The 15864-nt window shown below is 41.8% G+C and overlaps 1 protein-coding gene across 1 annotated transcript; it reads left to right on the plus strand.

The window, feature by feature from the left end:
• The first annotated feature begins 1113 nt into the window (after window positions 1-1113).
• On the plus strand, window positions 1114-8407 carry LOC134618293 (L-rhamnose-binding lectin SML-like). The gene is made up of 10 exons (XM_063463637.2): window positions 1114-1171; window positions 1295-1388; window positions 1481-1605; window positions 1695-1739; window positions 1833-1971; window positions 2071-2174; window positions 7105-7190; window positions 7320-7454; window positions 7752-7863; window positions 8343-8407. The coding sequence occupies exons 1-10, from the start codon at window positions 1114-1116 to the stop codon at window positions 8405-8407; spliced, it is 963 nt and encodes a 320-aa protein (XP_063319707.1).
• The last annotated feature ends 7457 nt before the right edge of the window (window positions 8408-15864 follow it).

A 15864-nucleotide genomic window follows, 5' to 3' on the forward strand; every position in this document is an offset into this window, starting at 1 on the left:
TTGGAGCAGATGCTCTTTATGATCTTCATTCGGGAGTCCTCACATGACCAAAGGCAGTCACATTTGCACATATTGCCTGCTGGTGAATGATGCACTGATAATGCAGAAAGGGAAGTGTGTGTCACTTTTACATCTCACAATGAAGCCTGCATGTCGACCCGTCATGGCGGGAGCCCCGTCTGTAGTCACCTGCGTTTCTCTTCACCACTTTGTAGATGTCAGCTCACTTTGTGCTGCCTTCAGGGGCAGTAGTGTCCTGAGTTTTTGAATTGTGGAGAAATCCTCAAACACCATCCATACAAACATCAGCTGTGATGCACTCTCACTCTAGCTGCTCTCTCAAGTTCTTGGACATAGCTGAAACTCTTCTAACTATCGAACTTGCTGCCATTGGGACATCGGAGAGTGTGGAGCTGACCGTTTTTCTCGTCTTTGATCAGAACGTTTGCCATTATCGTCACTGGTCCTTTCGAGAGCTCTCACTGGAACAGGCCTTCTTCTTCTTTATCAAAAGGTTCACATCCCTGAGTGAAGCTTCAAATGCTTTTTATGACTTTTTCACCGGCATTGTCAAGAAGAGATTGCTGTTTGCTCAAAGCTGCCTTTAACTCACAGACTTTTTCTGCTAGTTTGTCTTCATGATATTGAACTTTGACCTGAGACAAGGTCTGAGTGAATACACCGGAAATCAATTTTACCATTTTCAAATGTGCAATAATTTAACCCTGGAGAACCCATGGGGTCAAATTTGACACCATGGTTTCCCTAGAAAACCCATGGGGTCGGATCTGACCCCATGGGTTCTCCAGGGTTAAATGTTACTGGTTAAAAAAAGAACAGCCACACTTTTAAATACAGTTTTAATTTCCGTGGTGACCTGCAGTATTTTTAGAGCATGCCCTGTGGGTAACTCTCACAGTCCCTGTGGGCAACCAGGTGCCCGTTGGCACGTGTTGCTGCCCCATTTTCAGAGTCTCAGCAGGAATCAGATAGTTGACTGACGAGCAGTTTCATGGCCAGATGAGGCCTGTTCCCTCAGTTCATTCAAACTTTAGCACCTACAACATCTGGAGCTGAGTTTGCATTTGGTAGCTGTTCACTGGAACTCTGAACATGAAGAATAAATCAACCAATCAGGGGAGATTTGATATAAAATCCACTGTGGACAGAGGTCAGATTAACATTTATGGATGTGACTGTAGCTACTGGGTCTAAAACATGAAGTCAGAGTGCATCAAACCTGCTTTACTACATGTAGTTTTTCCTTTTCTCTGATACTGTGTATGTATAACAGAGAGGGGAGTGATCACTGTGCAGTCAGCTGTGTACAGATGTGCAGATACACAAACCTGCTCTCAGACTGACACTCAGGACATCAAGAACAGGTAGTTTAACATCTTTAATAACAAATTACTGTTTGAATAAAAACAGCAGCAGCTCAAATACTGACCTGAAACACTTTAATAAAGCTGAAAACGAGCTGCTTTCTGTGTCCCTGCAGCTGTGATGGGAGAAAAGTGTGTGACATAAATATGAACATCATCAGTACTTCTGATCCCGGCGTCTGCACGTACCTGGACACCACCTACACCTGCGTCCCAGAGAGTCTGTTACATCTGTGATTATAAACTAACAATCAGTCACATCTGTACATGAATTATTACAGTTTCTAATGTGATGTGTTTCTTTGTCAGTCCACAACGTAACATGTGAAGGATCTCAGGCGAAACTTCAGTGTGGTCAGATTTATTTTTCTCATTTATTGTAACTTTAGTGTAACTTTAATTTGATAGAACTACAAACATGGTTACAGTTTATGAACTCTTCCTCAGGTGAAGGACAGGTTATAGTCGTCTACTGGGCTAATTTTGGTCGTCGTGACAACACCACGTGCCCTGATGGACGTCCTGACTCTCAGCTCCAAAATGTTCACTGTTCAAGTCCCAATAGTACAGAATATGTAACTAACAGGTACAGATGCTGACTCTCTTTCTTCAGCTTTCCATCTTCTCTCAGATGACACGCCGTATTTCAGTCCTCTGCTGACTCACCTTTGACCTGCATTCACAGGTGTAACTGGCAGAACAACTGTACTGTTGGAGCATCAAACACAGTGTTTGGAGACCCCTGTGGTGGCACCTACAAGTACCTGGAGGTGGTTTATGACTGTCAGGGTAAGAACCTGAAAGCTGAACAGACAACTTCAAAAAACAACTCTTACACCCTGAATTCAATTGTTTGTTTTTAAAGTGAATTAAACAGTAATTAATTTATTATATTTTAAATAAATAACATTTCTGTGCTGAAAAAGAGTTCAAGTATCTGACATGAATATTTTATCCGCTTTTCAGATCCTGAGTGAACAAATTGAAACTGTTAATGGAAGTTTTTTTAGAAGAAAACAGACTCATTTTGTCATAAATATTTAGTTATAAAAAAAGTTAATCAAGAAATCAATCAAGCAATAAATTAACTACTTAATCAATGAATTAATCTATTTCTCTTAATACAATTCCAGCAAACATTCAGGTGCAACTGACTCCTTATTATTTGTTTTACACCCTCTTGCTTGATCCATCTCCCCGAGGGTAATAGCATGTACTCTGAAACAAGGATATGAGATTTTATGAGTCTGATGAATCAGTTTTTCATGTTTTGACTGGAGAGACTGATACTCTTTGTTTCCTATGATTTTCATGCCAGTTTCTCAAATTCCCAGCACAGCATTATCAAAAATATCCTTAACCTTCGAGCTAAGTGTGGGGGCCCGTTGGATTATAGAACAGGTTTATATGCTGTATGATAGTGTGGGATAGAAAGACCTTATAAACATTATTAACGTTCTCAAAGCTTTTGTCCAGTACTTTTTTTTCACATGTACCTCGCTAAAAACCCAGGAGCACAGGTTCAGGACGCCAATGATTAAAATCACCAGCAGCAAAAACAGGAGCTGCTGGTGAACACTGACACATGCAGCCTGTCGATCAGCGCCTCTCCCTGCATTTCTGCTGCAGGAACATAGATGGCACAAATAACAACATTTCCAAATTCTCTCCCAGGTCCGGGTCACAGCTCCTTTCTCTAACAGTTATTATTTTACACCATTTATCATTTAAAAACACAAACTAAAGGTACTCAGCAATAAGATTAAAAAGTACAATTATAATGTATTAGAATGTAGAGAAAGAGTGCCAACAAACATGACAACAACAAAGAATAACAATGATTAAAATCACATCAATAAAAATCAGGTGTATAAACAACAAATGATTACTGGCTAAAAGACAAAATCCCAAGTGTGAACCCCAAAGTGTAGAAAAATGTGCTTTAATTAAAGGAGGTTTGTGGTTGATGGAGCCTGTTCTCGTCAGGCAGGTCATTCCAGAATCAAAGGTCCTGTCGTGGTTTCGCTGTGTAGCAGGCAGGAGGGAGGACCCAAGTGCAGGACTCAATTTAGGGCGCAGTTTTATTGCTGGAAAACTCTTCATGGAAAATAACAACCAAAACCTCCACCACAGAACTAATGCTGAAACTCATAACACACATAAACACATGAAGAATATTATATAATGTTGTATTAAAACTGCAACAAATATGTAAATGAATCACATTCAAGCACCGCATGTAAATCTTTATATTACAAACAAAGAGCAGAGCGCTGTAATGTTTGCTTTATTAAAAACAGGAAGCTGGAAACAGGATGAGATGGATGTCAGGCTGTGGGTGCTGTCTCACTGCAGACACACCTGTGTAGGCTTGGACAGGTAAATGCATCAGGAGACAAAGTTTTTATTACCTGACTTTATTTATGGACGTAAAATAATTGTTGATGTTAAATAAAACGCATCAAGTGTTATCGGTTATTAGGAATGTGTGTACTCAGCATATACTAATATTGTAATACACGATTAGTGTGGTATTGCATAATACAGTTTTATATAACTTTAAATATTTAGTATAATTCCACGTTTAGCCTCATATAATTATTTATCTTCATGATTACGTTCTTGTGTTTTCAGTGTCATCAGCTGAGCTGTAACATATACACACAGTAACAGTCAGCAGGACCATAAAACCTGAACTCAGCACTGATGAGACATCTTAGATATGCTCTCTGACACTTTATTCATAACCACGTAGCACAAAGTTAGCTGTTTCAGCTAACAGCTGATTCATATTAAGTTTGTTTAAAGCAGGGGTGTCGAACTCCAGTGTCCTGCAGGTTTTAGATCTCACCCTGGGTCAGCACACCTGAATTAAATGATTAGTTGATTCCCAGGCTTCTGGAGAACTTCAAGACATGTTGAGGAGGTCATTTAGCCATTTAAATCAGCTGTGTTGGATCAAGGACACATCTAAAACCTGCAGGACACCGGCCCTCGAGGCCTGGAGTTGGACACCTGTCGTTTAAACCAGAGGCCAGACATTTAAACCAGACATTTTATACACCCGGGGCGTAGCCCTAAAGGATAGTATGCATGCGGGGTGGATTGGGGGGGTTAAATGACTCAAAGATTTATTAGGCTGGGTTTTGAGTTTTGTTCAAAAAGAATGACTTCATATAGGAAAAAATATATATCACATATGCAGGACACCTTAAACTAGTTTTTTAATTAAGCAGCAAGACAGAACAAAGTCAGGGCTGTATCAAGACACGAGGACTAAACCCCAATTCAACCAGACCCAGAACTGATCCAGAATTAAAACAGGACTACAACAGTTCAAAATCAGGACGACTTAGGACTTAACCAAGACAGAACCAGAATCAAAACACTGAAAATCATCATAGACCTGCACTACATTTATTAAGTCTACCAAGATTCAGAAAAGTTTATATAATTATTTAGCCTTGTTGTGCAAACAAGCCTGCATAACCTAATAAATATAGAATTTGAAAAATAACAAACCTAAAAAGTTACATTAGGTACTGATACATGTTTTAACAACAACCATTTGACTAACATGTCTGTCTCACCTGCTCTTGTTCCCTCTCTGTTCCTCTCTCAAATCAGACTAAATGTTTATTTTTTTAGATTGATAAATATAAAAAAACATATTTGTTAACTTTAAGAGTAAAGAGAGAAATTGTCTGTATTTCTTAATTGTAAATGGCACCAAATTGTATTCAAAATTGAGCCACACTTCTGGAGCTCCACAATTCTGTTCCTGGTGTTTTGGTTGACATCTCTTGATGTTCCCATGTCACAGAAACAGGCTCTGTGTTTTGCCTTATATGCATCCACAGCTGTGCCACCAATTTACTCACATGGACTCTACTAACCAATCAGAAGCTTCTTCAGCTCAGAATGGAATCGTCTGGAGTTTTCTTATTAATTAACAATAAACTTAGTGTATATATACTCCTACATTGATGAAAGTGATAAAAATAGACAGCTCTGTCTCTCTTTATTCTGACATTTAACTAATTCAAAAGATATTTCAATATTTATTTATCTAAAACAAAACAAGTTTACTCTAAATTGATGTTTAACAGTAAAAAAAAAAATGTTTTAATGTTTTTTCCGTAAAGTGTATGTAAATATCTGGTTTCAACTGTGAATATACTGCTGTGTATTGAAATTCCTCTTGTTTTGCATAGAAATATACTGAACAACATACAAAGCATAATATATAAAATAACATCTACCTGAGTTTTTTCTTTGAAAGAAGCTCCTTATGTCCATTGTTGTGTTTATCAGTACATAACTGAAACTGATTTAGAGAGTTTGTTTAGCCGTGGAGGGAAACAACTGAAAATATGAAATAAACACACATGTAAGCTAAGACTCTCTTAAAAACAGCATTGTTGTTGTTTGGCTTTTCATTTCACCATTTGTTGATTCACTCGAAGAGCAAGTAACGTAATATGGGTCAAGTGATCAGTTTGATATCAATCTTTTGTGATACACCGTCATATTTACATTATTTGTACAGTACGAATGATTTGCTTTGGTACCTGGTCGAACTTAAGCTCTCCTCTGTCTGCAGCAAACTCGCAGGCAGCAGCTTCTCCCGCCTCGCTCACATGCGTCAGTGCTCAGTCGTGCCTGAGCTCGGATCATTCCAAAATTAGGGGGAATTTACGACTGTGCGCTATGTGCTTCGAATATTATGTGTAGTTTTTGTTTTATACAGTTGTCAGTCAGGCATCTAACTATGAAACAAATTACACTCCAAAAGACCCCGGGCTTCTGAAAAAATGACCCGGGCTTAAGCCCAGTAAGCCACCAGGCAAAGTTAAAGACAACTATGACATGTAGTTGTCTTTAAATCAAATCAAATCACTTTTATTGTCACATCACATGTGCAGGTACACTGGTACAGTACATACGAGTGAAATTCTTGTGTGCGAGCTTCACAAGCAACAGAGTTGTGCAAAAATACAATAACATAAGAACAAGCAAAATATAAGAATGGCTAAAACTGAGAATTATATGAATAAATATATGTACAATATAAGACTGTATGCGCATTACTGAATATGTATACTAAATATGTATATCTATGTGTGTGTGTGTACATATTTGAAAAATTAAATAGAATAAACAATAAAGAGACAACTACATGTCATAATGTTATATTAGCTAATATTTCACTCAGACCAGCAAAAAGTTCTGAAGCCTTTTTTCTGTTTTAATTAAGATGAAATATATAATTGATCATTAATAAGTTATTGTTATGTTTGCCAGCTTAATCTGGCATCTGTTAACTTGTCCAATATCTACTACTTCATTGGTGGATAACCAACTAACATGTTTAACACACAAATGAATGTGATGTATGTGTACTGATAACATACAGTCCTGTTTTTATCAGCATCGTACTTTTTAAAAATCCATCTCAAACTTGTGTGCTGCTGTAACTCTGTGGCACGGCTGGCTTCTGGGAACTATTGCTAGACTCCAAGATCCACCAATCCAGAGCTCTGCTGCTGCCAAGGACCTGACCTGACAATAACAGACACATTATGAACCAAACAGCACAGAAAACAGTTTGTGTGATATTTGTTGAGCTGTTTCGCACATTTTTTAAAATTACTTTCTTTTTTTTCTGAGCAATTATTAATCTGATTATTGATCTTCTAACTTTACAATCATGTTGCAGCTCCTTCCTGCCCTCCTGGTTGGACTTGGTTTGGAGGTCGCTGTTTCATCTTTGACAGCAGCAAGAAGATCTGGACTGATGCTGAGGTACATTAGGAAATAACAGCAGCTGTCGCTGCATCACTGATCATATAAAGAGTTTCTGTCTTTGACTGATTTTAAAAGCATTCTCACACTTTTCATCTTCTGTGGTCTGCACCACATCTTCCTCCTCAGAGTTCCTGTGAGACACTCAGTGGACATCTGGCCTCATTCCACAGCACAGCTGAGTACACCTTCATCAGAGAGCTCACTCACACAGCAGCAGGGCCAAATGAACGAACTTGGGTTGGAGGCAATGATAGAGAGAATGTAAGTGTTTCATAGATAAAGAGGATGAGCTGCAGCTGTTTCTGATATTTCATATTTTTCTCTTCATATTCATCAGTTTGATTCAAAGGTCAACATGTGACAGACTGATTAATCAGGACTTTGTTCCTGGAGACAGATGTTGCTGTTGACTTGATTTTTCTTTTCATTTTTTACCTCCAAAAACAAAATGAAGCTTCATTGTCTTCGAGTGGTGTAAGAGGTCTCATGTCTGCACTCTCAGCATAGATGCATCAAAGTACATCAGAACAAACTGAACCTCAAACTTTATTCTTCCAGGAAACTGTGTGGATGTGGAGTGATGGTTCCCAGTTTGACTTCATAATCTGGGGCAGTGAACAACCTGACAACTCTGGAGGAGAAGAAGATTGTATGGAGATAAACCATGAAGGTACAAACTGAATGTGGGCCTGTTGATGAAATGTGTTTGGTTTTAATTGACTGAAGTCATGTAATCTTAGGTCTTTATAAGAACTGTGTTTTGTTCTTTTTACATTAGAAAAGAAGAAAACATTTAGTCTAAGGAGCTTGGAAAGAAAAGCGTCTGATTGGGACCCACGCCCACTTTCACACCTTGGCTCATGTGATTAGGTAGAGGATCATCAGGGGGTCCTTTGTCCCTCTTTGGGGGGAAACTCCCACTGGGTTTAAATCTGGGACTCTCCACCATTTGACCCTTAGAACTGAAGAAGCTTCTCGGATGAGAGGTGAAACGTCTTCAAACAACTTAAAGAAGTCCAGATGCTTTTCTTTCCAAGCTCCTTAGACTACAGTGACCTGGATGACTGAGAACCTTCACAGACAAGAAAACATTTACTGCACAGACCTCTGATTTTATTTCTGTTTCTTCATTCTGATTCTTCTTTACAGGAGGAGATCCCAATGATGCACCGTGTGACGACAACAAAGCTTTTGTTTGTGTCAGAGATCCATAACTGCTCCTTGGTGTCCTGACAAATCTAAAATGATGATGTCACATCCTCACTGTTGATGTCACTTCCAGCAGGATGTCAAGCCTCGATGACATCACTGCTGGAAAATGTGTTGACAAATATGATTTCATATCACAATAAATACAAATAATAAAGAAAGTCAAGAGTCAAGAAAGCCTTTATTTGTCACATGCAAGTTGCCCTGCAACGAAATGGGACCCCCCCCGACATTACATACACAACACAGACATCACATGGGGAGACAGGTCGGAGTATTATGGAAAAACACTGAAATGTACGATACAATGGGCAAGACGAGGAGGGGGAAAAGAGACCTCTACTCATGCTGGGCTCCTATGGGAGGACAGCATGAGAACAGAAAACAAAAAAACTCCTCCGCACAGAGAGCACATAAATGTCCACATCACAACATCATGAAGCACGTGACAAGCAGCAGGGGTGGATAAGGGGTGAGAAGTAAGCCGATGCAGACACAGCCATCCTGTCCTGCAGCTATTTTTCCAGCGCTGGGCCCAGACCCACCGTCCGACTCGTCCTTGGAGATAAATGTACCAGGGCGTTTGGAACAAAGAGTCTAAACACAGTTTGTTATGTTCAGCTCCAGTCTTGAGACCACAGCTGGCGCCAATATGGTAGCTGCATGAAATAATGGTGGTGTTCTTGCTTTAGTGTGAACCACTGCATGTCAATTTTACAGTCGATCTAATGTCCATCACTGGTTCCTCACCATTCCCGTTGGAGTTCTGTGAGCCTCTCCACAATGTTATCCAGCTACATGGAGATGTTATCCAGTTTGCTCATAGAGCACCAGTGTTCACGACAGCCGTGAGCCTCTCCAAGATGTTGTTAGATGTTGTCAGAGTCTCAGCACTCACAGCAGCCGCAAGCTTCTCCAAGATGTGATCCGTGCTGCGTCTGATGAGCTCATTCTGAGAAGCCATGGCTCGCTCCATCGTTCCAATCATCATAGCGGGCAGCCTTGTGGGGATTTGAACAGCTGTTTCCACTTTCTTTATTCTTCGATAAGCCAGGGCCAAGCCAGGGCCAAGCCAGGGCCAAGCCAGGGCCAAGCCAGGGCCAAGCCAGGGCCAAGCCAGGGCCAAGCCAGGGCCAAGCCAGTGCCAAGCCAGTGCCAAGCCAGGGCCAAGCCAGCGCCGATCAGCAAGAACTCTGTTATCATGGTTCCAAAAAGATAGATGTCTTCAATGGGCTCTCCCGAACCCAGGTTTCTCGTCGAGAAGAGGGTGTCAATTGCATTCAGGGACCAGTTGATCAAATCCATAATTCCTCTTTTAGGTTTTAGAGAACAGACTGTGAGACTCTTCCAGGGTAGAGGGAGAGAAGCAGACAAGACTAGACAGAGACATGAGAAAGCCAAGCAGGAAAGATAAGGGAAGGGAGAGGGAGAAAGTTCGTCAAGAGGCAGAGAGAAGAAGAATTCAATTAAATTAAAAGGAGTTGAAATGTTTACCTGAAAGTGAGTCATTCATGCTTCAAATCATCATCTGATCATTTTAATAAACCTGAAAACGAGCTGCTTTCTGTCTCCCTGCAGCTGTGATGGAAAAACGTGTGTGACATAAATACACCATCAGTACTTCTGATCCTGGGATCTCATCGACTGATGCTGATAACTAAATAATGATAATGTATACTTCATTAATCCCCTGTAGGGAAATTCCTCTCTGCATTTAACCCAGTCACTCAGTAAGGCAGTAGGCAGCCATCAATCCAGCGGCTGGGGAGGATACCTTGCTCAGGGGTACCTCAGGGTAGCTGTTCAGAGGTTTTGAACCCCCAACCTTCCAATGGTCACCTCAGACAGGATGCCAACAGTTCCTTTAAACTCTGCACAACATCAGTCCAACCCTGAGCTTGCATCTGGTTCTTCCTAGTCTTCCATATTGCCAGCTTGGCTTTACCAAATAAAAAATTAATCAGTACCAAGGTCCATCTTTTCTTCACTGAATACTTAGGTCCAAAAACAAACAAAGGTACAGAGATTTCTCCCTCAGAGATTCCCCCCACTCCTGCAACAAAGAAAATAAACCCACTAGCCACGGACAACAGACCACTAAGTGCTCCAGCGTCTCCTTTTCTGAACAAAAAGGACATCCCTCCCCAGTGCTTGGGTCCAGGTGGGCTCTGCGTCTTTTTGTGGCTATTGCTCCATGTACAATCCTCCACTGGAGGTCAGCCATCCGCTTTTCAACAGGAGGCTTATACAGGACCCCCCACCTGCCTTTAGGGGTAGAATCTGAAGCAAAAACCTCAATCCATTTTGACTCCCTGATTCCAACCAGAGAGTGGAAATTCAGCACCTTAACACAGCTATAATATAGCTGTACAGCCATACAGCAGCCTCTGTGCCGTCTGTAGTCTAAAGGTTGCAGTTCTGGATAAAACATCTATGAGGCCTTGTCCCCCCTCCGCCACAGGAAGATACTGGGCTGCCGCACGAAGTCAATGCTGACCCGACCAGACAAACTTCACCAGAAGCCGCTGCACCTCTTCCAGAAGATGTTTGGTGGCACTAAAACAAGTAATCTGTGCCATAAAGACGAGGCAACTAGATTGTTAGCTATTAGAACTCTTCCCCTGTAGGACAGGTAGGGGGGCAACCGGCTCCATTTAGACAACTTAGCCTCCACCTTTTCCCGCACTCCCTCCCAGTTCTGCTTCACAAAGTCATCACTCCCCAAGTAAACCCCAAGAGTTTTAATACTCCTTTGACCCCATCAAAAGTTCCCAGGAAGTTTGGGAATACTCGACAAATTCCACTGCCCCACCAAACAGGCCTCTCTCTTACCCCAATTAACCCTGGCTGAAGAAGCGTTTTCATATAAAACCAGACTTTCCTTTAATTTCTACACATCCCTTTGATCCTTAATAAAAACATTAACATCATCAGCATATGCTGACACAACGGCAGGAGGGCTCTGAGCCAGATCTGGCAAAGAGAAACCCGTCAACCTGCTCCTCAGTCTACAGAGGCTCAATAGCAATGCTATAGAGCTGTCCAGAGATAGGCACCCTGTGTAATTCCCCTCCGAACTGGCACAGGACAACTCAACGCTGCTCCCACCTTCACAGCACAGACATTAAGAACTGTGGACTCAGTAGTTGTTTTTAAAAAACAACTCAAAACTCACCTTTTTAAAACTGTTCTTGGTTAATTTTTGCCAGTTTTAAATTGTCTGTTTTAGCTTTTTTTATTTGTTATCTTATGTGCAGCACGTTGTGACTCTGTCTAGAAAGGTGCTATATAAATAAAATTTTATTATTATTTACAACACAGCAAACATTGCTATACAACAGCTTCACCCATGTCAGAAACCCCTGCCCAACACCAAAGGTCTTCAAGGTGGAACAAAGAAAAGCTTGGTCCACAAGGTCAAAAGCCTTCTCCTGATCAGCTTTAGCATTGTACACTTTACAAATATCAAACACATCTCTCATTAAAAATAAGTTATCAATCATAGACCTATCTGGAATACAGTAAGATTGATCTACACCAATCAACAGTTCAATGACCATTTTCAGTCTGTTCAATAAAACCTTGGAAAGAATCTTATAGTCAGCACATAAAAGGGCCACTCGTCTCCAGTTTGTAAGAGGGGTTAAATCTCCCTTTTTTGGTATGAGAGGAATAACTGCACGCCTGCAGGAAGCTGGAAGTATCCCTTCTGTAAAACATTCCTTAAACACGTCCAGTAGGTCCCGACCCAGAAGACTCCAGAAGTGCTTAAAAAGTCTGATGGTAAACCATCTATTCCTGGAGCTTTGCCTAAAGCCATCTGAGACACCGCCGCAGACAGCTCATCCAAGGTTATATCCCTGACGTCCCGATCCCCTGGACTCAGCTGAGGAAGCCCCTGCAGAAGTTCCGAAGCAGAGTCCACATCACAGCTTCCCCAAATTAAAGAAAAATGTGGTTGGAGCGTCCATGTCCTGGACTCTGGTGAAGCGTCCTTGAACCAAAGCTCCTTTAGCTCTTCCATGTAGAAAGTGATTAAGCTCTTGTCTTTTAGAATTTAAACAGTCATTGTTCTGCTGATTTAACTGTGAACCAGAGACATTCTCCATATGTGTTCTCTCTTTTTCTAGCTCTTGCACAGTTCTCATGATATTGGCTGTCAAATTAAAACCATATTGCGGACAAAACAGCCGAATTTGGGCCTTTCCTACCTCCCACCACTGAGTAAGGGAATTAAAATCATCCTTCCTTGATCTCCAGTAATCCCAAAAAAACCCCAAAATTTTCACAGAAAATCCGATCATGCAATAATTTTATATTAAACCGCCAAAAAGATTTGGATTTGCTGGTGGTAGATAGAAACAGCGCCATTAAAAATAAGTGATGATCTGTAAAAACAACAGGAAAACACTGGCAGTTAACAATTCGAGCAGTAAATGAAACAGACACATAAAACCTAATCTCGCTGCACTAACTCTGCCATCAGTTACTTTCACCCAGGTATACTGCCTGGCTGAAGGATGCTTCATCCTCCACACATCAACCAAGTTATTTTTCGGTGGGATATCTGATAAAGCAGACGCGGCTCCTCCCCAGTCCTATCCAAAGTAAAGTCAAGACAACAATTCCAGTCCCCACCCAACACAACACAGTCCCCTTGAGCAGCACCACTTAATTTTCTTTTAATGTTTTAAACATAATCTCAAGACCCTAAGGTTGGTACATAGACATTAACAAAAGTAAAAATAAAACCTTCTATTTCAGTTTTCACCATGAGGACTCTGCCCTTTACCATCTCCATGCTGAAAGTAACATTTGCATTTAGAGAAGGAGAAAATAAAATAGCAACTCCTGCGCTAAAATTTGTCCCGGGGCTAAGAAACTGCTGCCCTCCCCACCACAGACCCCAGTCTATTTCATTTGTACTGTCAGTATGTGTTTCTTGGAGAAAGACTATCTAGTCTCTTCTGCTTGATCACCTCAGCTAATAAGGCTCTCTTATTTGCATCCCTGCACCCATTCACACTCAAGGAGGCCACCCTCGACCCCTGCACATGAGAGGAAGCCATCAAGAAAGCAAACAGGAAAAACCCAGCAGAGATGAAACACCCAGTGTTGTATGATCATGACGTTTTATTGTGAAAACTTCATTTTCTCTGTCGATTCAGAGGCTTCAACTGTTTCCTCAGACCAGTAACGTGTCTTTTTACCATCCAGTAAGTCCAACCCCACAACTTTCTGAAGAGTCATAGCTGACCGAATGAATTTCTCGACATCAGGGAAATATTCCCTAACATTTACTTTTTTACCAAAGGTGTCATCCAGAAAAGCAACAATTTCCTCCAAAGAATAGACCCTGTGCATGAGAAAACGATAACTTCCTGGTTTGAGACCGGATGTAGGGTTGTACATTGCCGGTAGCTTTACTTTGCGGTCAATCGCTGCTCCGAAGATATACTCCAAAATCATGTCCAAAACACAAAAACGGAAAGATGGCGTTAAGTTACAAAGAGCAGAAGGTGGGAACACTCACCATTGTTGTGTCATAAAAAATCTAATGATCAATTTTGACGTTTAAAGAGTTTAGATCGATCGATTGTTTACATCACTCAACACAAGCAGAACTGCATTACAAAATCAGAAGACACTTCGTCCACATTCAGAAGCACATCTCTGTATAGTGACTGGTCTTATGATTTAAACAGGCAAATGTTCAGCATTCAAACTACAGGTGAAGAATAGTCAAACCAGATGTTTCCCCGTTATGTCGATATCAGCTAGTCAAGTACACACCTACACAGCATGTTAACAAACCGTGAAAAAAAGCCACAAAAATGAATGATTGCTGGTAAGGGTTTCTATACATTAGTATTTACGAAGGGTATGCTGTGACTTACCTTCAAAATTACAGTGGTCCCTCGCGATAACGCGGTTCACCTTTCACCTCGCTGTTTAGCAGATTTTTTAGTGCAAGTTTGCATGCTTTTTTTTAAAATCACATTGTGTCCTGCGTCCTGATCGGCTGCAGACGATCTCCTCCGTGCCGTCTCACCTGTACAGTACAGAATCGCTGCATCGATCGCTAGCAGTGTGACTCTGAAGTGCAGTACTGAATGTTTGTACGTTTTTTCCCCAACAAACACAACAATGTCAACGAAACTTTTTGTACCTTCAAAAAATAAAATTGGCTACTTGATTTCACCTATCGCTGGTTATTTTTAGAACATAATACCGATAAACGAGGGACCGCTGTTTGCAAATACTGAGAAATATAGAATTTGAATCCTTTCTCTGTTTTGCTCTGAGGCGCAGGGGAAAATATCGACAGATCTATGAACAACATCTACTTATATATTCCGTAAATGCCCAAGACATCTGGAGAAATGTAAATCGCTACTTGATTCATCCATTTGGTTGACTTGTTCTGGAAAAAGCGGCAGTAAACAAGGAGCGAATATCAGACCGGAAACGAAGCGCCCTACAGGAGTTTCCCCACCGGAAGTAGCATATGCCCTGTACATACGTCCCTGTACCCAAATCCTCCACCATCTCCTCATTGAACGACTGGCGACCCGTAGCCCTGACCCCCATCGTGAGCAAATGCTTCGAGAAGCTGGTCAGGAACTTCATCTGCTCTGCACTACCCGACTCACTGGACCCTCTACAGTTCGCATACCGCCACAACAGGTCCACTGATGATGCCATAGCCCTGACACTCCATGCTGCCCTGTCACACCTGGAGAAGAGAGACACGTATGTGAGAATGCTGTTTGTAGATTACAGCTCAGCATTCAACACCATCGTTCCCTCGAAGCTGGACAGGAAACTGCAGGATCTAGGACTGAGCAGCTCCCTCGGCAGCTGGATCCTTAACTTCCTGTCTGACAGACGCCAAGTGGTCAGACTGGGCAGCACCACCTCATCCCCCATCACACTGAACACTGGTGCTCCACAGGGGTGTGTACTGAGCCCTCTCCTGTACTCACTCTACACCTACAACTGCACGGCCACTAGAAACTCCAACATCATTGTGAAGTTTGCGGACGACACTACAGTGGTGGGTCTTATTACCAACGGTGATGAGACGGCCTACAGGGAGGAGGTCAGCGCCCTGACCCACTGGTGTCAAGACAACCATCTCACCCTCAACGTCGCAAAGACAAAGGAGTTGATAGTGGACTTCCGGAGGTGCAGAGGAGTACACACCCCCATCACCATCAACGGCGCCGCTGTGGAGAGAGTGAGCAGCTTCCGCTTCCTTGGTGTACATCTGGCTGAGGATCTTACGTGGTCAGTACACATAAACAAAACAGTGAAGAAGGCGCAGCAGCGCCTCTTCTTTCTCAGGAGACTGAAAAGATTCGGCATGAGCCCCCGCATCCTCAGGACCTTCTATCGCTGTGCCATTGAGAGCATCCTCACTGGATGCATCACCACCTGGTACGGCAACAGCACCGCTCAC

The sequence above is a fragment of the Pelmatolapia mariae genome, linkage group LG20, assembly GCF_036321145.2.
Source record: "Pelmatolapia mariae isolate MD_Pm_ZW linkage group LG20, Pm_UMD_F_2, whole genome shotgun sequence".
Lineage (NCBI taxonomy): Eukaryota > Metazoa > Chordata > Actinopteri > Cichliformes > Cichlidae > Pelmatolapia > Pelmatolapia mariae.

What these genes read in the sequence shown, in the direction of transcription:
- LOC134618293 (XM_063463637.2), top strand. Translation starts at nt 1,114, where the DNA reads ATGAAGAATAAATCAACCAATCAGGGGAGATTTGATATAAAATCCACT. An exon ending in TCAGGCGAAACTTCAGTGTG is followed by an intron (nt 1,740 to 1,832) that starts GTCAGATTTATT and finishes ACTCTTCCTCAG; the next exon opens with GTGAAGGACAGGTTATAGTC. An exon ending in GGTGGTTTATGACTGTCAGG is followed by an intron (nt 2,175 to 7,104) that starts GTAAGAACCTGA and finishes ATCATGTTGCAG; the next exon opens with CTCCTTCCTGCCCTCCTGGT.